This window comes from Pithys albifrons, chromosome 13, assembly GCF_047495875.1.
Source record: "Pithys albifrons albifrons isolate INPA30051 chromosome 13, PitAlb_v1, whole genome shotgun sequence".
Taxonomy (NCBI): domain Eukaryota; kingdom Metazoa; phylum Chordata; class Aves; order Passeriformes; family Thamnophilidae; genus Pithys; species Pithys albifrons.
Genome location: NC_092470.1, coordinates 14,171,187 through 14,194,622, shown reverse-complemented (window position 1 = coordinate 14,194,622; position 23,436 = coordinate 14,171,187). Strand labels below are relative to the sequence as shown.

At 50.8% G+C, this 23,436-nt stretch overlaps 1 protein-coding gene across 4 annotated transcripts in view; it reads right to left on the bottom strand.

Annotated features, from left to right (window-relative positions):
- NTRK3 (neurotrophic receptor tyrosine kinase 3) overlaps positions 1-23,081 on the bottom strand; it is a 220,555-nt gene extending 197,474 nt beyond the window's left edge. The window contains exon 1 of one of the 4 annotated variants that reach the window (XM_071568920.1): positions 22,415-23,081. In XM_071568920.1, coding sequence (XP_071425021.1) covers positions 22,415-22,662 — 248 coding nt within the window. In that variant the 5' untranslated portion in view covers positions 22,663-23,081. Of the gene's footprint in view, positions 1-12,954; positions 13,040-22,414 lie in introns of those variants that run through there. The other 3 variants (XM_071568921.1, XM_071568925.1, XM_071568924.1) reach the window with 3 other exon arrangements.
- Positions 23,082-23,436: the final 355 nt, after the last annotated feature.

Here is a 23,436-nt window from a genome sequence, read left to right as displayed (position 1 = left end):
ACCAGCCTCCATGACCAAGACACAGCCCTTCACTCCCCACAGGCACCTGCTTCACCAGAGCCAAAGCTGGGGTAAACCCCTTGAACTCACACTATCCAAACAAGCTACTACTGTAAATCAAGTAAGATTTATTTTACACCAGGAGCAATGCAGGAGGACACAACATGAGTTAAGGTAGCTTGACCAACACATGGCAAATACTTAACCTCATCCTGCACTACAGCAGGGTCTCCTTGCACCATTTGAAGATTTTGTTCATCACTGGCACTTGGGGGTTTGCAGAGAGGTTTAGTGCCACAGTGGTGAGACAAAATGACATCCAGTCCCAGACAGGCTGTGGTAGCCCACATGTGCCCCTCTCCGTAGCCCAAGGCCACATCCTCTCATATAAGCTGTGAGCATAAACATGATGAGCCTGATAGCTTGGTGCTCCTGAAAATGAGCCTTCTATTGCTGAAGGATTCCCAGGAGGCTGGCATTACACTGACAGGTATAAAATCTCAGAGGAGCATTTGAGGAATCCAAACTTCCAACTCAGTAGTAAATGCGGAGAGGCAAGAAACAAGAAAGTCAGGATGCACCTCCTGACATCACCTGACCTTTCAGCACTTGCTCTGAAGATGTATTTAACAGGACACATGTTTTTTTAGGGTCATAAAGCAATTTCAAAGCCAGAAAACAGATCATCAGAGAAATGATCCAGAGAGATGTAGTTGTTGTATTTTTGTTATTGTTGTTTTTACAATGAATCACTCAAACTTTGAGTCTGCTTCTAGGCAGCTGGAGAACCAGGAGAGTCCCAGCATCAGCCCAACTCTCGGAGCAAACTACGTGAGCCCAGAGGATCATTAGTGAAGGAAAGTTCCTTCTGCACAAAGAATACAGACATTGTCTGCCCCTGGCTGCAGGCAACACTCCAGGGAGTGGGCTGGCTCAGTCACAGCCTGCAGCAGCTGGGGCCCAAGAACACGCACTGTGTGCCAGGCTGGGGCTTACTGGGGACAGCAGCTGGTGGGGGACAGCCCTCTTGCACCCAGCTCCTCCTCTCACTGTGGATGTTGCAACAGGATGGAGAAGAGTTGCCTTTGTGCTTTTTCCTCCTTTGCAGCAGGAGGGCTCAGACCAGGTGCCACCAACCTACATGTTGCTATCAGCACACCAATATGACCCACACTGACCTCACTTACAGCCTCCCTAACCCTAGCCTTGCACCAAGTTTGTAGGATGTCCACCAGTCCCTCAGACACCTTCAAGATCACCAGGCAGTCACAGACTTGCCCAAAGCCCACAAACACAAGCCACCATAAACCCACAGATATCTCCAGCATCACTGGGTCAAGCCAGTTCCTGATCCCTCCTACTGCAGTGCCAAGGCTCAGATTCAGCCTCTGGGACAGTGTCACTATGCCAGGCTTGCAACTGCCACCAAACTACCAAAATTTTCTGCCCCAAAAAGCATCATTTACAGCCTTTTCAGCTGTTTTGCTGTCTCTCAGTGAGGACAGAAGGCAGAGGAGAAGGAAGCAGGAAGAGGATGGAGGGCAGAGCAGAGCCCAGAGCCAAAGCAGCACTGGGATGCTCCAAGGCCAGAAGTTGCAGCTCCCTCCTTGCAGCTCTGGGCCCCAGAAGAAAGCAGGGACAGAAGTAAGAAGTCCTCAACTTCCACCTAAGTTGACACAGACCCCAGCACCACTGAAATCACCTCACTGACAAGAAGCACAGTGATACCACCAGCTTAGGAAATGATTCTGTGCATCAGCAGCTGCTGCATCCTCCACAGCTCCCCCGAGAACACATGCTGCCAATACACAGCCAGCCCTGCATGCTCCTGCCCCTTCCCCAGCCCCAAATCCCTGGCACAGCTGTCCCACGAGGGCATCCCAGCCCTCCCAAGTAGCATAATACAAGCAACAGCTCCCGTTTCAGGATTTTAGGTGGCAAGAGCATCAGAGTTGCCTGGCCACAAGTCCCACACAAATACACCAAGCCAGGGAACTTCTGGGTGAGAGGCAATACATGATCACTCAAAGCTCCCCCACAGTGACCAACTTCTGTCCATGATAGTTTTCAGCTGGGCTGTTTTTGTCTTTTCACATCTTTCCCCTATCTCCCCTTTTCAAAATCCTGTAGTTGCTATGGAAATAGTCTCATCAGTATGGGTGGAGCATCGCAGCACCAGCCAAAACTCCCTATAGATCCCAGTTAACACCAGTGCTTAAAAACTGGCAGCACTGGAGACTACCCCAAGCTGCACAGGGAATACCCTGATCTTAAAGGAGCACTTGGCACTGATGGATGAGCGAGACTCTTCATGGAGTCAAGGACAGGGACCTGTAATTCACCCAGGGGTACACAGGTAAAAATAATAATTGAGACATTCTCACACTGACTAAGGGATGAGAGTATTACAAACAGAAAAAAGGTGCAATTTGCCCCAACAACACTCTCACCTCAAGCAGGAGATGGCCACAGGAGCAGATCTGAGCTTTGTCACTGGCCCTGCCACCAGCTTGATGTACCCCTTCTGGGAGGCTTCTGCTGCCTGCTTTGTTCTCCCAGCTCTGACATGAAACTAATAAGCAAACAGGGTGTAAACAGCAACCATCAAGTGCTGTCAAGAGGGCTGGAGAGCAGAGCAGGCATCTTTCCCAGGTGGCAAAGAGACCAGCCTTGTTGGGCAATTCTACGTGCTCCAATGGACCTACTTCACTCACTGAGTCACTCCCTCCCAGCCAAAAGCTGAGACTGCAGAACAGCTTTTACATTGTGAGCCAATTTCTTGCTGAAAACACTGGAAAGGTCTTTGCAGACGATGGATTATCCTTTATTATTAGAGCTTGGAGCAAGGTGTCCAGGCACTGGAGACCACTTGAGTGGGAAATGCATCTTCTCCATGGGAGTGGGCAGCAGGCCAGCAGCACTCAGTGCACAGGGAGGTGTTACTGCCTGGCTTGCAGATGAACTGCTCCTGCCATCAACCCTGGATTTCAGGTAAATGCTAGGGACCACCATCTCCATCACCCCACCCAGCTGGGAGAAAGGGAGGATGTGATGCCTCTGCCAACAGCACGGACACCTCCTGCCTCTGGCCATGCTGAGTAGCTGTATTCAACTTTCTGTCATCCTGTCACCAGCCACAGCCCAAGACATATGACAGCAGGAGGCTTTCCAAGATTTGCAGGATGTAACTCCAGACACTACCAGGGCTGTCTCCAGCCATTCCCAACTGAACATCACATGACAAATAATAGTTCAACCCTGATGCAACCTGGCACCACAGCAACGAGTTTCCAAGCTGTGTGGTGGACAGTCACATCTCCAGCCCCTCGTCAGCACTCATTGTGGACCACCACAAGTGAAATGCTTTTCACAGCATAACTACATGCTTGGCAATGAGCAGGTTATAGATGTTTTCCCAAGTTTTGTCTCCTGGATCAGGGATTTTCCTACACTCAATGCTGATGCCACCATGCAGATCTCACCAAGCTTTACCATCCTCCCTCACCAGTTCTACACAAAGTCACTGGGGCTATCACACAGCACATCCTCGCCCCCCCTCCCCCTACTCCTGGTCCTGCCTGCAATGGGAGAAGCACACAGGCAGCACCAGCACAACCTTATGAGGTTGTGAGACACATTACTGAGAGACACATTACTTGTGTCAGAGTGAATCTGAGCACAGCACAGAACACTGGTGGACCTTGCCAGTCCTTACAGGTGCACGACTCTATTCAAAGGTCTAAGTCACAACGTGCATCATCAGACTGCAAGGTACACATCTACTTTGGGAGCATCTTGCCAAGATCCCAAATGGTTTTTTCTAAAGGATGCACTCAGGAGAGACAGATGGGCTTGAGCTATTCCTGAGCCATCCAGATTTGGTCAGAGATGCTGAAAATAATAGAAACCTGCACTCCACCAACTGTTCTTTCTCATTCAAAATCAACAAGTTCAAGGGATAATGCAGAAAGTAGCACTATTCTGTCCCACGCCCAGGGAACACACAGTCTCTTGCTCCCTGTTGGAAGAAATCTCATTGCACTGTAGGGGTGACAGTGTGTGTATCCTTGAAGGAAAGCAGTTTGGAATACACCCTTAAGGACCAGAGAGCTACATGTAGAGCATGTGGTGTCTTGTGACCAAAAGGATGCTTCTGTGTATATTAGGTGAATTGGTTAACCAATAGTGTCATGACATTGAATACAAAAGGATATAAAAAGGGTAGATGTTACTAAAAATAAACTCTTAAATGTAAGCCTTCTGATGCCTGAGCTCTTCTGACCATCATTTATGCAGTTCCCTCAACCCTACAAAGGGTGACCGCAATATTGCACCACACCAAAACATTTTGCTCCATAGTTTTGAAGGGGATGTTATTGAAAGGAGTTGCATGCAAAGCTACCTGCAAAGCAAAAGGACTCTACAAATGCAATGGAGAGCACTTGGACCAGGGATAGCAAATCCAAACTCAAGCCAGGGGAGCAGCCATCCATCCATGACTTTGTGGCAGTGTCACCTCCATCTCACGACACTATGCCACCACATACCACCATTCCTTATGCAACAACTCCAAAGGCTTGGGTCACAGAGTGCTCAGTGACAGTTTCCACAGTACCTTTATGTCCTAAGACTCAGAAGCAACCTCGATGAAACAGGGACCATCCTGTACTACAGAAAACTAAAATACAGACCAAGAAAAAACTTATTTCTCATCACACAGCAAAACTTTCAACATGTCTTAAGATGCAATTCCTCCAACATCCACATTTTCTCTGTCTTTACCTGAATTTGGAGGTCTCCATCAAAACCTCCACAACACTGATGCTTTGGTGAGACACAGTCTGCCCTGAGGATGTTGCTACCAGGAAGATTCTGCTACTGGGGCTGGCTCTTGGAGAGAGCACCCAGGAGGCTGCCTGGGAACACCCCAGCTGCACCTGAAAGCACCCCACAGAACTCTGAGATGCCCAGCAGAGAGCCACCAGCTATGCCCCTTGCCTGCATAGCAGCACAGTGCCTTAGATAAAAACTCCCCACTGCCAACACAGTGAATAAGATTACAACAAATATAAACTAATGATACAGCTGTCAAGACAGATTAGACTGCACAGTGTAAAAAATTGCAGGGCTGTTTAGTCACAACAATATAAGATTAATTTATCAATACAGCTTATGTGGCACTGGAGAGATAGCAAATTGAATAAGTGAATCTTTTCTACACCTTGCTCAAGGAGGGAGCCTCAGACTCAATGGGTGTACAGGTCTGGATATTGGTGAGGATCTGCAGGCTGGTATCAACCCACAGGACTGGTTTCATACAGCCCAGGAGGATCTGCACATTCATCCCAGGCTTAGAGAGTGGGCACATGTGGCACCCACACACGTAGCTCTGCACCCATATGCTCCTAAATGTGCCTACCCTTCCACAGTACCAGACTGGAGAGGGATGTTGATAAACCAAGACATTGAGAAGTTGCTGCTCCAGGCAGGAACTTCCCAAAGCCCTTTCCACAAGCTCCTCCAAGTCCAGCATCACAGGACTCAAGCAATTTGTGTTGCCTCACCTTTAAGCTCTGTCCCAGTTACAGCACGTTACATGTATTGGTGCACACAGAGATCGGAGGCAGCATCTGACACAGTAATACATGCAAAAATATGCACAGCCACATCCACCCTTTGAGGTCTAAGCCCTGGATGAACCAGGCAAGCTTGCAGACCTAAGAACATCTCTCAAGGGTTCCCAAAAATCAAGAATCCAGCCCTTGGGAGCTCAGGAAATGCTCTCCTGTTCGTCCCACAGCTTCTGCCCAAAGACTACAGTAACTCTGGCAGGCCCATATCTTTTCAGATTGCTCCTATATTGCCATCTGTGGGTTAAAAATGTGCAAGTAAATAAATAGGTGCAGCAATAATGAGCCACGGTTTCGGTCTGTGAAGGTGAGAGCACAGCAGCATCTGCCAATACGAAGGAAGCACCCATTTCTATAAATATTGAAATCCGGTAATTATCATCATTAGAACTAGTTGTGATTTAGCTGTAGCTCAATCCCAACAAGTAAGAATGGCATTTATTTGCCACAATTAGAGCAGCTAAAAATACCTCCCAAACTTTGCCTGGTTCATCCCCATCCCACCACCCCCTTCACTGGCTCAGCCCTGGACAGGGAGAAATGCAAAAGAGGAAATCACTTGAAGGACCATGAAGAGAAGTAGAAACCCTGTGCTCTCCTAAGGAGACCAGGACACCAGCACAAGGCCATCCCATCTTCTAGGAGCCCTTCATAGCTCTACTCCATGGCTGTCTCCCTAACTCTGTTTCAGCCCAGCTAAATACTGCCCCACCATGCTGGCTCACAAAGGTAGCTACTCCTTACGCAAAGCAAAATCCCCTCTAGCAAGCCACCTTTTCCATACTGAAAGTTTCTTTCCATTTGTATCAAAATGCACAGTTTTGCTTTAAAAGGCAAATGGAGAAGCCTGGCTAAACCAAGTCATCCCACTGGCAGTGGGGGGCAATAGCTCTGGTAGCACCCAATTGATCCAGAACAGCCATCACTGACAGACATCATTTCGTCACCTTCTGGGAATGTTGAAGTTATGCCAAGAGTCTCCACAGGCTCAGCATCTCCTCCAGCATCTAAATTAGTGCTGAAGGACTCCTAGAGATCAGCATGCTGGACAGACACCTTCACAGATGAACTTACTGAAGGACCTCATTTTTCCATACTTCTACAGGCAACTCCTCAGATAAAATCCTGCGAGAGGCATCAAAGCTACCCTGTCCTACCTCTGCAAGGTGACGAGGTGGCCACCAACTTTCCAGAAGCTTTTAAATATGAAGAAACTTGGCCACCCTCCCTTGGGAACACATCTCCACTCCAGCTACCCCCACAGCTCCCCAGCCTTTTCCCTGAAGATAAATAAATGCCTGTGAAGTCCAGATAAATATTGGAGAAGGCATCACCTCAAGGCAGCTACAACCACCTCTTGGCTTCCCATCCAGGCCCACAATCCAGGAAAAATCCCCGTCTACTGACCCAAATCACCCAGGGCCATCTCATGCTCACTTCAAGACTCAAGACTTTCCCTGAGGAAACGTGCCCATCTCCCCCAGTCAGGGATGTTCTTTCTGACAGTCACGGTGAATAACCTCCCCCGCTTATCTGATAATATCTGGAAAGGGCTATGAAACGGGCAGCTTAGCGAGTCTCCGCTGCGCGGGGGCGAAAGCACCAAGGTGCTCACTGCCAGATCCGGAGAGCAGCCCAAATATTCATCCTGGCCCCACCAGCCACCACCTGCTCCTCTCAAAAATGCCTCCAGCTCTGGGACTTTCTCAGACCCAGTCTCCCTCTGAGGGTAATCCAACCCTTCTGATGCCCTTTCCCCCCTTCTCTTTCTTTGTTTCTGAACTCTCTCCAGTTTGTCAATATTCCCATAATAAGGTACCTCGAACTGAGACCACATTCTTTGGTTATTTTTTAATTTTATTTTGGTGGTTTTCTGCTGTTTTGGTTTGTTTGTTGGGGGTTTTTTCAGTAAGAATAGCTGGGTAATAGCTCTGCTCCCACAGCTCCCCCTCTCCCCAAACACAGCCCATCACTATTAGTTTAGGGCCCTAAGCCAGTTCTCAGTCCATTTGGCACCGTCATATCCAAAGCAAACTGAACTAATTTTGAGAGTAAGATTTGGCGAGACACTATATCAAATGCTTTGCTAAATCCAAATATATTAGGATTTCCACATTCTGCTCAGCCACTAATTTTGCGATTCCATCAAAAAGAAAAAGCAATCAGGTTTGTCTGGCAAGATTTATTCTTTCTAAATCCCTGCTGTTATTGCTCATGCTTTCCTTATCCTCTAGTGCTTCACTTTCTTAATACTGCAGGACTGGAAGCGTTTGCTGAAAATTTATTTTTGCTATTTATACGGATTTTAAAAATCTGCCTCTGCTCTCCTCCGCTGCCCCCTGCCTTCTCACTGCTGTTAGCATCCCTATGCTCTCACCGTACACATCTTCTCCCCATCCTCCTCCCAAAGCCAGACCACAGCAGTATCATAAGCCCAGTGTTAGCAAACAACTCAGACACAAGATACAGAAGAAAATTAATTTTAAAAAAAAGGGATGTTTTGTGGCAGGAGAAAGTTCTCAAGGAAACACCCAGCTGGGTCAAGCTCAGGTCCAGAGCAGAGCATCAACAACAGTTAATATTAATGCCTGAACCAGCCATCCCAGACCATCACCATGTTTTTCTTGCAAGTCTTCTGGCAACCATACTCTGGGCAGTCAGGCAGAGCTAAGCTGCAAGTGACATGGGTCAGTGCCTTTCCAGAGGACACACACAGTCCACACTGCGTTAGGTCCATGCTGAACCACTCAGATTTGAGGAGCACCTCCAGGCTTGGGGCTTGCAGAGAAAGATCAGGAAAGGCTGCACGCCTCTGACCTAGGCTGTTACTCCAGTTCCCCACTAACAGCTTGAGGATTAGGGCACTCAGAAAGCTGCATCACAAGACACTCAGATCTCCTGCAGCATCTTCCTCCCCAGAGAGCCAAGCAGAACCCTCTAAACCCTGCATGCCTGCAGCAGCTTTTCAGACAGCACCATCCCAAAATACTACCATGGGCGAGACCACCATGGCTCCAACTGTGCATTCACTGCTGTGTGCTCCCCTGACTTCAGTGGGAGCAGGGCAGAGCTGCTCATGCATTTCAGGATAATGCTCACTCCTGCTCATTAGGAGGAAAAAGGCAGCTGTGTTAGAGTGTCATCAGTTTCTGCTCATTAAGACTTAGAAAGACTCAATAATTTGTACACCAAATAACACCCTGCCTGGGTTCCAGGTGTGTGCACAACTTGGGACACCCCACTGAGCCACAGTAAAGCAGCAGCACTGTCAGTGTATGAAGAACAAGCCTTTCCTATGAAGACAACAGCACCTCCCCTTGCACACCCACTCACAGACAGGTCACAGCACTGAGGTAATGGCTCCATGCTTGGCTTCCTACACCTCCATCAGGTCAAGTCTCTGTCAGACCCCTTGCCTCAGCTCCTACATGCTGCCCCAGCATCATTATAAGGGGGAAAAAAAAAGCAACAACATGGTCACTCCAGTAACTCATGGCTTCACAACAGAACATCAGTATCCAGCAGATGCCCAGGTGATGGTCCTCCATCATACAAGGGACCTCTGCTGCCTGCAGTTTCTTCAATGCTCACTGAAGAGAGCTTACAAAGGGGCATGGTGAAGCTAAGCTATGGCATGACTCTGAGCACTCAAGGGATAAAGGGAGATTTTCTCTTTTCTCTGGCTATTTTTACATCTCAGAAACATGTCCTGGGGGAGCAGCCCGCTCCAGAAGCCCTTCTATCAGCTGGGATACCAACACCCTCCAGTTTACAGCCAGCTGGCTGCTGCCCAGCTGAAGATGACAGCCCAGCCCTGCTTCCAGCACAAGGATGACCTTCCCCACAATCAGCCGGGCAGAATGTCCTCCACCAGCTCCTACTGGCAAGTGAGTCCTGGGGGAGCTGTCGGGAGGGATTAACCCATCTTGGGACAGTTACCCTTCATCACCCCATCACTGCACCCTCCCTCCATTCCCCCAGCCCCACCAGGGCTCAGGATTTACAGCACAGGCAGAGCAAAGGGGTGGGCAGAGGAAAACTAATGGGGACAGAGGATTTATAAGGGCTGCATTCAAGGAAGGCAGAGCATGATTTACAGGGTCAGCAGCAATTTACACAGCAGGTAGCACAGAGGCCAGGATTTATAGGGGCAGGCGAGAAGTGTGTTTTATGAGTCTTTATTAGGAAGTGAGCATCTCCTTCTCCTGACCCCTGTGACCTGCAGAGAGATACAGGAGCTGATGGACCTGTAAGAAGCCTCCCTTTTGCTCTGCTCTGGAGGTCACAGACAGGCCATCATGGGGAACTGTCCCTGCCCCAGCAAGGCTGCATGCTGCAGCTGGTTTCTGCTTGTCCAATGCAGCCCCAGGGTCATTCCAGTGTGTCCCTGTCCCACTGCTGCCCCGATCCAATGTTGCAAGGTCAGGCTTGGTGGTCAGCACCTCCAGGGAAGCTACAAACAACAAACCCTCAGACATCTCCTAGACCTGGAGGCCCTTCCTTCTTCCTGGCAAACCCCGCGGTCCCTCCCCGCCAGAGTCTGATCCAACCCATCTGCTGGCAGAGAGACAGCATTTCTCCCACTGCCAAGACTCTTCACTGCTGCTGGAATGGGGCTGCCAGGCTGGTGACAGGCAGGCAGGGGTCATGGTCTACTGTCCCTCCATCCCACAGCAGGGGAGATGAGTCAGTCCCAGGGCCACCATCACAGATAGACACAAGTCAAGTCACCCAGTCTCCAGTCCCATTTTCCAGCCACTTCTGGCATCTAGCAGGAGGGAGGGACTAAGGTCACCCCCACTCATGCGACCCTGAGCACACTGGCTTGGGCAGGCAAGTCCTTTCCCTCTCCCCAATGCACCTTCCCCCAGCTGCTGAAGTGTAATGAGGCTGGGGGGGCACACATTCCTCAAGCACATGGTGCAGACATGATGGGTGGCAGCATGTTTGGGTCTCCAGCTGTCACAAACCTCCCTGCCCAGGCTCATACTAGCAGCATCCCTGCTCTGGCAGGTGCCAGGCTGGGCACAGAGACACATGCCTGCTCACACTGCCAGGGGCCAACCTGAAGAGGTGCACATGAAGGAAGTAAAGAAACACATAGCAAAAGTGGTCCCAGCACAGAAACTCTACCACATTGTGACATCCTCCCTTTGGAGAACACTGTCACTAACCTCTGCCACCCTGGGAGACCTAATATTTGGAAGCAAGCCAGGACATCCTGCTGCCACCAGCTCTGCCCTACCACTACTTTCTGTCAGTGGTACAAGCAGAAGACTGCCCATCCAGAAGTGAGATTTGCAGCACATCATGGCCTGGGGACCAAAACTTCAGCCATTCCAGCATGAGGGTGCCCTGAGGTGACACATCAACCCATACCTTGCATGCTCCTACACTTACTCCACAAATAGGTACCAGGTCTGGCTGGCAAAACAAAAGGGAGAGAGATTTGGTCCTGGAAGAGTCAAAAAAAAAAAGGAGGAAATTCACTCAAACATTTAATCTTGATTTCATTTTTCAGGCACTCCCCATTTTGTAACAGAGGAGGCCACATGCTAAACAAGTGCAATCTCTACAGGAGACATCCAATTTCTTGCAGCACTGGGCTGCTCAGCACAGGGGTGCAATAGGACCAATGCCACTAGCAGAGGGAGGGAATGAGGGGAACGTGTCCAAGCACTGACCACAAACACCCATGAAAGCATTAAGCACTGCCCAGTCCTGGCATGGCATAAACAAGATGAAAGTAAAGTTGTAAGCAGACTATACAAAGTAAGAGAATAAGTTTCTCTCAACCTGGAGAGATGCAGCTTTCCAGGACAGACAGGTTTCAAGTGACACTAAGCAATATCCCAACGAGTAGGAACCAAGATGACATCCCATTGCTTACAGGTGAGGGACTCAGTCCCAGCACAGTCCAGCCAATACCACAGCTCCTCAGCAGAGACACTTGGGCAGCCCCAGGGCAGCATCCCAAGCAACCTGGTTCTCTTATCCATGTAAAACTTCCAGAGAGACATAATAGCAGCACCCAACTCACATCTTTAACAGAACCACAGACAGAAGCAACACCATTTCCCCCCTCCTGCTTCCCCAAAGTTTGACTAAAGCTCAGGAGTATCTTTGCTTTTATAAATCTCTGCCTTTTAATGATGGCTTCAAGGCTCAGAGAAAAAAAGGCCCATTAAACTCACTGAATAAGTTAATGGGGCAGAGAGAATCCATTTCAAAGCCACCCCAGGCTATTTTCCTCTGGAGCTAAAGCCTGAATAAGCAAAAAGGAAAAATTAAAACTGTACAGTGCTTTGCCAATAAATAACCCCCAGTGTAATCCGCTACCAGGCAGGCCTCCATTTGCAGAGATAATAGGATGCAGATCAGCTGCAAACCACCTCCCCTTGCAGGGACCACCACCTTTTGATTGCAATTAGCTGTGCCGAGGCAGAAACCTCCATCTCCTGCCTGTCCCCTTCCACCTGCCTGGACAGAATGACATATCCCAAAGGCAAGTGCGAAAATCAAGCACTTGGCTCAGCAATTCCCCAACATGAATGCTCAAAGCACACACCCCTGCTTCTCTGGCTCATTTTTCCCCAGCCCTCCTGCCCCTTCATCCCTGCCTTCTCCCCCTCCTTCACCAGCAGGGCTGTGCGTCCAGCCCTCTCCCATTAACCAGAGCCCACACACAGTTGCTCCTCCCCAAATACTTAAAAAACAAGTACATGTCCCACAGAGGGGAAAAAAACAAAAAATCCCTGCTTGTAAATGTTGATCTCTCTAGACGCAGTTTGTTTACTATTTAATATTGAAAGATGTTAATTAAGTCTCTGAATAAATAAATCTGTTACCCATGCCTTTTGGAAGGCAGGGATCCTTCCCTCGAGGCCAGGTCAGCCCAGTACACTGGGTGCTGAGCAGTCTGCCTGGGGCTGGGAACAAGCCTAGGGCAAAACCTGAGGATCCCACCACCATCCCTCCTGGAAGGGAGAGCTTATGTGCAACTTAAAGCAACACCAGGCATGGCTCAGGCTGGAAACACCAGGAACATCAGCCATCAAGTCCTGAGGGAGAGCACAAGCAAGGCAAGGCATAGAGAGAATGATTTCCAGGCAGGACTTAGGCATTAAGAGGAGCCTCTTGGCCTTGAAATGGCATCTCAGCTATAGCCAAGGGCCTGTGGTCCCAAGGGCCAGACAATCAACCCAAAAAATGCTGTGGGGGCACAGCAACAGGCAGCCAGGGCTGCTCCAGCGACCAGCTACAAACACCCACATCCCTCCTGTCTACCCAGAGCTAGAGCAGGCAACCCACACAAGCTTCCTACCTGAGAGCACCCCTGTTCCATTCCAGCTCCTCTTCTCCAAACCACCACTGCAGTGTCTTGTAAAAAACAGCAACTGCTGCCTCCCTCACACACAAACCCCAACACCCACAGCTCAGCTCTCCCACCTGATATCTCTTTAGGCTCATTAGGCTCTGCCTCTCCCAAATCCGCTCCAGCTGTATCATGCACCTTACCATTAACCCCTGGTGTGCCAGCCCTGCAGAATTTCCTGTTATAGAGGCCCCCTCTCTGCCCAAACAGCATCCCTGTAGCACATGGGTGTTCTGCATGCAGTCCTCAGACTCAGGCTTTGCACCCTTCAGCATCTGCCTCAACCTGAAATAAGGGGCACAGTACTTCTCACGGGAGCTGCTCTAACTCTGATCAAACTCTTTGCTGTTCTGCCCTCTTCCCTGGAGAGCCTGGGCCAGCCTGTGAGATGGCTGGCAGCACAAATGTGTCTAGAGCCCATGTGAGGCTCAAACTAGGAAGCAGTCCACAGTAACATTCAGCTTTTCTAAACTGGCATAGAAAATACCCCAGGAGGAAGGCATGCTCTTGGCAGACTGGGGAGCTGGGAACATGTAGTATCCTTGACCCTATGTCTGGATTTTTCCAAGCACTGAACTTCTTTGCTTGTTCCACAGGCTGCTCAGCAGTGCCCACCAAGTGATTTGGTAGCTTTCACCTTACTTTTCCTGGGACATATTTTGTCTGGGAGAGCACAGGCAAGGCAGGAGACAGACAAAGCCAGGACCCACATCACTGACTCAGGAATGCTCAGCTGGACCCTGGAGGCAAGAGTTTTGGGGGACAAGAGAAATTTTTCCAGCCACACAAATCACACAGTTCCCCAAAGGCAATGCCTCTGTACTGGGATGGACACGAGGGATGCCCAAGCTGGCCTTGTCTGCCTGGGCAAGAAGCAGACAGAAGGGCAGACAGCCCAAGGGAGTATTTGCACAACTGGATCACAGGCTGGAGAGCCAGGACTCCTTGTTCCCAGTCCAGGTCACTGCACAGTATTTCCATGGAGAGCATGGGATGGGGAATGAGGCCAGAGCTGTTCCAGAAGCAGAAGGAAAGTCAGCAGCTGCAGGCACCCGAGCTCCCCCCCCCACATGGCTTCATGTCCCAGCAGGGTCAGGAGTGAGAGCCTGGCATCACTGTGGCTCAGCTGAGCTCTCATGTTCCTAATTTATCCTGGCAAAACCCTGAGCATGCATGGTCCTCAGCAGCACTCAGATTACCAGCATCTGTTTGAGCATTTCCACATTAACATTTCTTAGCGGAAACCTCCTGGTGAGAGCTAGTTAAAGGACAGCCTGGCACGATGCAGGAGGATGGGGGCTTCACCATGCTCACATCTGCTTCGACACACTTCTCAGTCTCCCAGGGACAGGGCAGGGAGCCAGCAAAGGCACCAGTGCCCTGTCCCCTTCCCAGCACAACTGGGCCCAGCGTGGAGCTGTAGGAGAGCTGCAGGGAAGAGGCTGCAAGGGGAATATCACTTGGGCTCAGCATCTCCCTGAATCATTCCCTGGGATCCCAAGACCACTTTGTTGCCACTGTAACAAGCACCATAGTCAAGAATAAGCACCTTGAGTTGCACATCTGTGCTGTCGCACCATCACACTCCCTTGGCAACCCTTCCTGACCTCTCTACTCCAACTCTTGAGACTTTTGTTTTTGATTAAAAAGGCAACTTTCCTTCTGTTTTGGCAAACCACAGCTGGGAGAAGGAGAAGGTGGGGTGATGTCACATGCTGGAGAGGAGGCAGAGGAAGGGGATGGTCACTACCAGGCTCCATTACCTACTATACCAAAGCACACAGCTGGAGGAAAGCTGGCTGTAGACCTGGTTCTGGCTTTTCCTTCAGCTCCTCAACTGCTACAGCACATGAAAATGAGCTTAAAATACAGCACGTATTTTCTGGTGCCACTCTTCTAGGCATGCAGGGGGACAAGGTCTCATACAGAGGGCAACAGGAGAGAACCCCCAGTCCCATGGGATTTGGAATAGGGGTGGTGTGTGGAGGGTCGCAATGCACAAGGACACAGCACAGCAAGGCTGGTGGAGTACTGGGCTCTGACTCCAGTGCAGCCTTCCAAGGGAAGTCCAGAGATTTTAATCTCTTGTTCTTTAACCAAAGTGAAGCCCAGGCCCTGAGCAGTATCATGGTTCTAAACCCCTATTCATAACCCACAGCCCAACACACATCTACGCTCACTCAAATGTCACCCCTGCCACGACACAGGGGACCCATTTGCTGTTACATTGTGGGACCACTGGGTGTCACAGCCTTTCCATCATGCTGGTAGCAACTGGCAATAGCCAGCAGGGAAATAACTAGTCCACCTTTGACCCAGCTGCCAGGGAGGATGAGATAACGCAGGAGCTGCTCATGGAGGATTCTACAGCATCAAGACCAGTTTCCTACCCCCAGTCACCCTTGCCCTATCTCACACCAGGCTCTTCTCAGCCTTCCTTCCTCAGGGAAGGACATGTGGCCTCTTTAGCCCTTCAACCTTCATCCAACCTGTGCAGCAGAGGGTTAATCAGAGGAGTAAAAAGCTTTGCAACTACTCTGGAAGCCTCCAGAGACAGCTCTCAGACTGTGCTCTCTTGTCTCTGCCTCCAAGATTTCTCCATGGACCAGGCACCTCTTGCCCTGCAACACCTTCTCACTGCACCTGCTTTAGTTGGGTCAATAACTTCCAAAAAGCTGCAAATGACCTCAGTTCACAGACTGGGGCTGTATCACTTGCAGCAGTGGTTTAAGAGCTATAGGTATGTGGGGATGCACTGACCACATCCTCCCGCAGCAGCAGCACAAAGAAAGCTGTGACCCAGCAACCCATTCAGATCCCAGGGGACCATATGACACTGACAGGGACTGGGATGCCGAATTAGGGAGCAGGTGAGAGCCCAAGAGGGGTCCAGCAGCATGGGCGCCCAGAGGAAAAGCTCTTCATTGTGACAGCATGCAAGCGGTGACCCGACCTCGAGCCCTCGTAGCCCGCGGCGCTCCCGCAATCCGCGCAGCTCCGGCGCGGCTCCATCCCGGCCGTGTCCGCGCAACCCGCGCATTTCGCAACCCGGAGCCGGGCTGTCTGGCGCTGCCGCTTGCCCTCTAGCGGCACAGCCACCTTCAAGATGGGAACAGCAGAGCGGATGAGCCAGGATGCGCCGAGCAGAGGGAGCCGGGGCTGAGCCGGGCCGGCCGGACGCAACGGCACATCCACGGGGCTGCTCGTTTGCCAGCGCTCCCACACGAACAACCTCAGTCCCGAGCATTTCCTTGTTGGGGATAACGGGAACAGCCTGGTGCAGCCATAGTCCTGTTCTGCATGCGTAGCCCTCGTGGGCCTGGATCATGGAGGAAGGAGAGCAGGATGCTGAGTCCTCATCTCCATATGCAGGGCACAAAGTGCTGTGATATCCAATCACAGCACAAACTGCAGCCTCTGAGCAAGAAATTCACCCTAGAGCACCTCCTTGATGACAGTTTTGCTGTGCGCCCCTTGGTGCAGAGAGAAGAGAAGAGAATTTGGGGGAGACCAGAGCCCACAGACTGCTGTCAAACACACCTGCTTAGGAGGCACCTCAACAACCTGTTTAAAATCCCACGGCAGAAAACACAAAAATACTGCTATTGCATAGGGCCTGGTAAATGACACACTGAGTTACAAACACTATTAATATTTACTTTTGGAAGCCTGGCAGGCTTAGAGGTTGGTTCACCACCCACTTAATTGCAGTTCCTCCTTGAGTGGGATGTACCAAATACAGCCATAAACTTATAGGCAGGACCAAGCAGGGGCACTCCATTGAGCAGGACAAGACAGTGGGCCAGGGTAGCACCGAGAAGCATCACTGAGCACAATCTACCTGCAGGGCTCTCCAAGGGTGATCCCATGGGACATCTCATGGACTGTTTGGGAGCTCCACTGAAAGAGCCCAGCATTACTGGATGCATGGGTGGTCACACTTTGGGAGACCTCAAGCAGCCTCATGCCAAAGCACAGGAAAGTGTCACCTTCATAAGGTAGAGCAGACCCAGAGAGCTTGTCCTAACTGAGCTCTACAAAAACCAGTAGCCAGAGGCAACAGATCTCCAAGCCTCCGAGGGCAGCACAAAAGTCTTTGCTCAGTCTCTTCTTCTTCCTCCCACTAAACATCTTTCCTAGTCCTGAAGCACCTCCATCTCACCTCCCCAATTCCAAGGAGACAAGCCAACAAGCAGAGCTGACTTAGATCTCCCCAAATACTGCAGGACTTGAGAGCTGGGGAGATGCCACATGGACCGTGAAACCATTTATGTCACCAGTTGCTCCTGTCTGCATAGGAGTTCAGAGCCCACGTTTAGTTCAGAAAAAGTCTGAGAAGTGTTGGCAGCCAACAAAACTGTCCCCTTCCTCAAGAAGTACCTGACATCACCTGTGCCAGGAAAGTGCCTCTCTGCAAGACTGGTCAGCAGAGAGAAAGACCATAAGAACAGGGCAAGGAGCCAACAGCCAGCTCATGGGAAAGGGGCAGAATACAGAGGTTACAGTGCTCCTGACTTAAGACACCTCTAGAGCATCAAGACCATATATCTCAGCCCATCTCTTTGTCCCAAACATCTCTGCACTCTCTTCTGTTCTCACAGCCTTGTGCTGCACCCACCTCACCCATCCTAATATTCTTCAGGACAGCTTCTCTTCATGAATGAGAGCCCAGGAAATCCAGCCTGTACTGAATGAGAGACCTTTTGAATGGTGTCTGCAGCAGCCAAACCCTCCGGGACCAGGAGATAGGAGGCTTTGGAGAGGAGCAATACACAAGGGATGCTGACACAATGGCAGATTCACAGAGAGGTGAAAAATTTGTGCCCATTGTCTGAAGCAGAGCAGTCACTAACCTGAGCACCACAAGAGGCCTTTTCTCAGCTGTTTAGGTCATCAGAGCAAGTTCTGCTCCCTCCAGCTCTTTCAGGAAGATGCCTAGCCTTTTTGTCTCCCCTCCATCACAGAAACAGGTGTTTGGCTCTCCCTGCACCAGCACTGAAGGGGTGCTGCTGCTCTGAGCACCCCCTCGCTCTCCCCCACTCCACATGCTCCCAGCTCCCGCGCAGTGAGTGGGGGCTGTGCTGCCGCTCACCCCCCACAGCATCCAGCTCTGACGTGGCTCTCCCACTCCCAACCAGGCCCACAGCATGGAGCGGATGCTGCCGTGGGCTGGTGGGACAGCTCAATAGGAGAGAGCGAGGATGCTCTTCTTGTCCATAGAATGGGACAAAATGCTTCCTCTTGGCCCTGTGAGACCCCAAAAATCCTACACCCCACAGTGCTCTACAATAAGCCACCTGCCCTTGGGTTGCTCTGAATTCATTTCACCTTGTTGAAAGCAGCTACGAACTGCACAGATATACACCCTGAAAGTCCACCTATTGAAGCTATTTTGATATAAGAATTCCCATTCTCCCTTGGTGAGGCTGGGTAAGGAGCAAAATTTTATGTACTGGGGACATCTCCCTACCTTGAGGGAGCCCAGGGGTGAAAAACACAGGCCACCATCGCCTGCCTAGCAGCATTTCTGCAGTGCCATAGCAACAGCTGAGAAGTAGGGAGGCCCAGATGGCAAACTCCTCCGTCTGTCCTTCCCCACGCACGGTGCCGGTGCATGCAGGAGCTGCCCACGCTGCCAGAAGGGTAACTCCCTGGCCCTGCCCACCCCTGGCACACGGCACACACCATCATCCTGACATGCAGTGGCACAGGCAAGCCCGGTTTCCCCATGTGCCAGCCAGCAAGCCCCTCACAGTGCCATGGTTGGGGACCTGGAGTGACAAACCCCCCAGCTGCTCAGTACATGGGGGTAGAAGGGGCTCTGTGCTGCAGGATCCCCAGGATCAAAGTTCTCCCTATACATCTGGTCTTTTCTAGGGAGGTCTTTCAATGAATGGAGCCCCACACCACAGGGGTGAGGATGGATTGGGGGAAGCTTGAGCATTTTCATAAGTCACACCTGGCTGGGGACAAAGCAAAAGCCACTCACTCGGCTGCACTGGGAAAAACAATGGCATGGACATACCCTAGCCCCATGGTGCCCTTTCCCAAAATCAGGTGGGGGAAATACAGAGCACAGCTCCAAACTGGAGCCATCTTAGCCAGGTCCAAGTTGGTCTTCCAGCTAGACAGGACCACTGGCAGCTCTCACAGAGATCTGTGTGCAGTGTTGAGTCTCCAAGGATGCAATCCAAAATTGAGTAAGCTTTTGAGCATGCTGGGAAAGGGCAGAGGGAAATCAGCCAACCCAGCCTCCCACTCTATCTCAGGGCAGGAACCACATGCCCTTTCCCTGCTTCACCATTAATCTGGCACTGCCTGGATTTGCACAAAGTTGAGTGTCACCATCCCCTCCAGCCCATCTAGGGCAGGAACAACCCAGCTCTGACTGCTCCACTTTTACCAAAAGCAGTATGGCTGGGAAGCAGAACCACCAGCAATTGAAGCAATGGCCATTCATTTGAGGGGTGCAATGGGAGGCTCAGTGGTGAGGTACCACATTGAGGGCACCCACAGGGCTGGGCTGGCCTGCCCTGCCAACCTCCTTGGCAGTACTACTGGCTGGGTGACTCCTGTGCCTCTTCTGTCAGCCTTGCCTCAGGGGTCTCATCAGCTGCTAAGAAGTGATATAACCCAAAGCCCCTGATGGCTTAGCCCCTGATGCTGGGTTGAGGTGGACTGGTATGGAGCAGTCTTGCCCTGACTCATGTGGGTAAGATGGACAAGCCCTCAAAGATGGCTCATACTGTTTTCTTTATCCAGCTCTCTAAGCGGGCACTGGCAGTCTTTCATCAGCAACACCCAACCCCTGATTTCAAAGCTGAGCTGCCTTTTGGACATGAATAAGGCTCTGCTTGGTCCCAGGGCTGTTTCATCACCCCCCACTCCATCTGCTTTTTCACCAGCAACAAGATGGAGCAGCAACTACCACCTTTCCCAAGGTCCATGGGGTATCACATCCCCCAGCCACAAAAACAGGGCTGAGCCTCCCCTACTCACCCCCCAACCTAGTGAGAGAAGGTGCTTTTGCCCACTGGCTGCCCACAAATGAGGCAAGCTGCCTAATGAGGCCAATCCCCCAGTGAGCCTGGCAAGCAGGGGAAACACTGTTCAGTGCCCAGCTGAATTAGACTCACATGCAGGGAGTGATTCAGCGATGACCAGTCTGGGCTTCAAGGCACCCTCATACAGCACCCATGATGTCAGGGCTCTCAAGGAGAGGCCTGACATCAGCCTGGAAGGTTGCAGGACCTGATGCCTCCCAGACAAGAGCATGAATATGGTTCAACCCTGGATCTCAGCAGTGACTTCTTTGCTGGGAAGCATCCCCACCACACAAACCATCCCTCAGCTCTCATAAGCATCCCCTACAAACCACTGCTGCCTTCCCAGTAAACACAGACCCTTGGGCAAAGTTTTCACTCAGGGTCAGTCTCAGCCCCCCACAGCATTTTGGGGTTCACCCCAGTCCTGTGCCTCAGTCCTCCCAAAGCCTGAGGAGTGAGGTGTGGAGCCAGAAGCAATGTGGGGGGTGAGTGAATGTGCTTTGCTCAGTGTGGAGCAGAGATGCATACAAATTCCAGCAAAACTGGCTCTTTTTTCTCCTTCCCAACTTAAGAGAAGCTTCTGTCCAAAAAAATACCCAAGATCTGGTTCTGAATTTGTCCATTTGAGGGTTATTTTTGCCCCTCTCCTTTTTACAGACTGCTTATCAGCATTTTTCAATTTCAAAGCAGTAAAGACATTTTCTGAGCACAAAGAACTCATGTAATACTACCTCTCACAGCAGTTCAGATGTGTCTGTACATCTGACAATGCACACTTACGCTGGTGGCTTCCAAACCCTTCCCAGCCTTTCCCGCTGCTCCCCAGCCCCTAAAGGGTTAAAACTAAACCACAACAAACAGCGAGCACAGGGAAAAAACACGAGTTTCTCCGACTTCACCAGCATCACCCTCATCCCTCCAGCATCATAGAGAAAACACTCCAGCACCACTACACAGGATAAATATGGGGCAATTGGAAGGGGAGCATTGCATTACTTTCCCCACTTATTTTCCCCATTCCTGCTGGGTTTGCAGAGGTTTGCTGGCAAGGGAAAGGCAGGGATGGGTGTTCAGGGTCAGTGGTACCTGCTGAAAACCTGCCTGGGCATCACATGAACCTGTAAGCAAGTGGGGAAAGCAGCTACAATCATCTTTACCCAGCAAAGGTGATGAGCAGAGCTGTGAAAGAGGCACTGCAATTACTCCAAGGCTCTGCTGCAATTGCACTGTGACCAAATAAAACAGCCTCAGGAAGAGACCCAGAGACCTCTCCCTCCATGCAACCATGCCATCGAGGTGGAAAAAAAAATAAATAACCTTCCATTACTCATTTCAAACCTTGCTGCATTTAACTGCCAGAATAAAGGATTCCACCTCTTCTCTGCTCAACTCCCACTGGCAACTTGCTCTGGGGGCTACATTTCCCTAAATGCTCACATTTCAATTAGCATTAGAATAATGAAATGGCTCAGAGTTCATCTCACCCAAAAATGTACTGGAAAATAAAGAGCAGAGATTGGAAGCCATGAGGATTTTTTTTTTTCACACACACAGAGTATGATGGATTCAGAAGGAAATGTATTCCTTTCTTGACTCCACGCTGATGAGATTAACATGGGCTTTGCTAACTGCCTCTCCAAACAAGGATAAGGCAACTTCAAGTTGATTTTCCAGATAAACAAGCATGCAAACAAACACAAAGTGCTCAACTAAAAATATCTCCCTGCTCCGATGCTTCTCCCCACTACCACCACCCCGAGTCGAAAAACGCACAAATCCTGTCGCAGCGCCACGACAAGTTGCAAAATTATAACAATGTGAGTTAAATAAGCTACTTAAGGGACATCTCACTGTCCTATTTTTTTCCTCCCCTTAAAAAGGCGAAACCGCAGACCCCACATACACTCAAGGAAGTGAGAATTTTCTGATGTGGGGATGTAAAAAATAAAGACATTCTAACCAGATCCAAAGTCTTGAGAATGAAAACGCTCAGAACTGGCTTTTCTTGCCCAATTTGGGCACATATTTGGCGATGTGCGGCTGTGGCATCCCCCCTTCCCTTGCAGAAGCAAAGAGTTAAATGAAGCAGCAGCTTTTAGCATCTTTGCCTGCTGCTCTCTCTCCTGCTAAGGAATCAGATCTCATTTACTTTATTCCTCTTAAGCCTTGGACAAACTGTTGCTGGGCTTTTTATGTTTTTGGGGGGGCAATGGAATAAGGGAAAAGCCGGATCTGCGCCCTCTGCCCGGGGAGCCGGACTGAGCCCAGGCAGCGCAGCGATGCTGGGGGCACCTGAGCCCCGCACGGGCGACCCAGCCCGCACCCTGCCGCGGGAGAGGGAGCCCAGGGGGGCCCCCACTTACATGGAAGTGATGTTCCTTGAGATGTCCGTGATATTGATGCTCGTGTTGCCATTGCTGCTGCCTGAATCCTGCCCTTCCAAGAGAGGGAAGAGGTTCCCATCATCCGGCTTCTTGCAATTGATGTCTGTCTTGCTGCAAAGACAATTAGCAGGGCAAGCCAGCACCGAAAGCAGATAGTCTCCCCAAATGCTCCAGAGCAAAAATACCCTCCAGAAAGTGCACTTGGTAGGGCAAAGAGAGACATCCATCTCCGATTGCTGCTTCTAAAAAAGAGGAGGAGGAGGAAAGGGGGGATGGAGGGAGGGGAAGGGGGGGAAAGGGGGAAGGAAACAAAGACAGAGGGAGAAAAAAAAAAACAACAACAACAAAACCTCAAGCGATCAGATGCAAAAATCCTCCAGCAGATGAAATCATGCTGGCAGCTGGCTGGGAGAGGCTGTAATTCCCGCTAGGGCAGCGGCCGCGGCCGCGGGCGGGGATGGATGCATGCCGGCCCGGCCGCCCGCCGCTCCCGCAGCCGCTCCGGAGGATCGCAACGGGAGGCTGGGGAGGGAGGGATGGGAGGGGAGGGAGGGAGAGAAGCAATCGGGGAAATAAATAAATAACAAAAACGGTGCGAAAGTCACCAAGTCCCACCTACTGGGCAGAATTAAAATTGACACACCTGCAAAAAAAACAGATAGGGGGAGAGGAGGGGGCAATCTCCCCTTCCCATCGCTTCCCTCCCCCGGCCTGGCCAGCCCTGCTGCGGCGGGCACAAAAAGCAGAGGAGGAGGAGGAGGAGAAGGAGGAAGGCTTGCAAAGAGAACCGAGCGCCGCAATAAAAAGGATTCCCCACCCCGCCTCCCTCTCCGCTAAAATCAATGTAGGAGGAAGGGGGGAGAGAGGGGAAAACCCACCCCAGCACTGCTGGAGCCCAGCTCAGCCACGGCAGCAGAAGAAAAGTTGAAGCTGGGGTTAAATTTGTGGTGGGGGAGAGCAGAGGGGCTCTGGCTCGGCTCCTGCTTTCTCAAGCTCTTTTG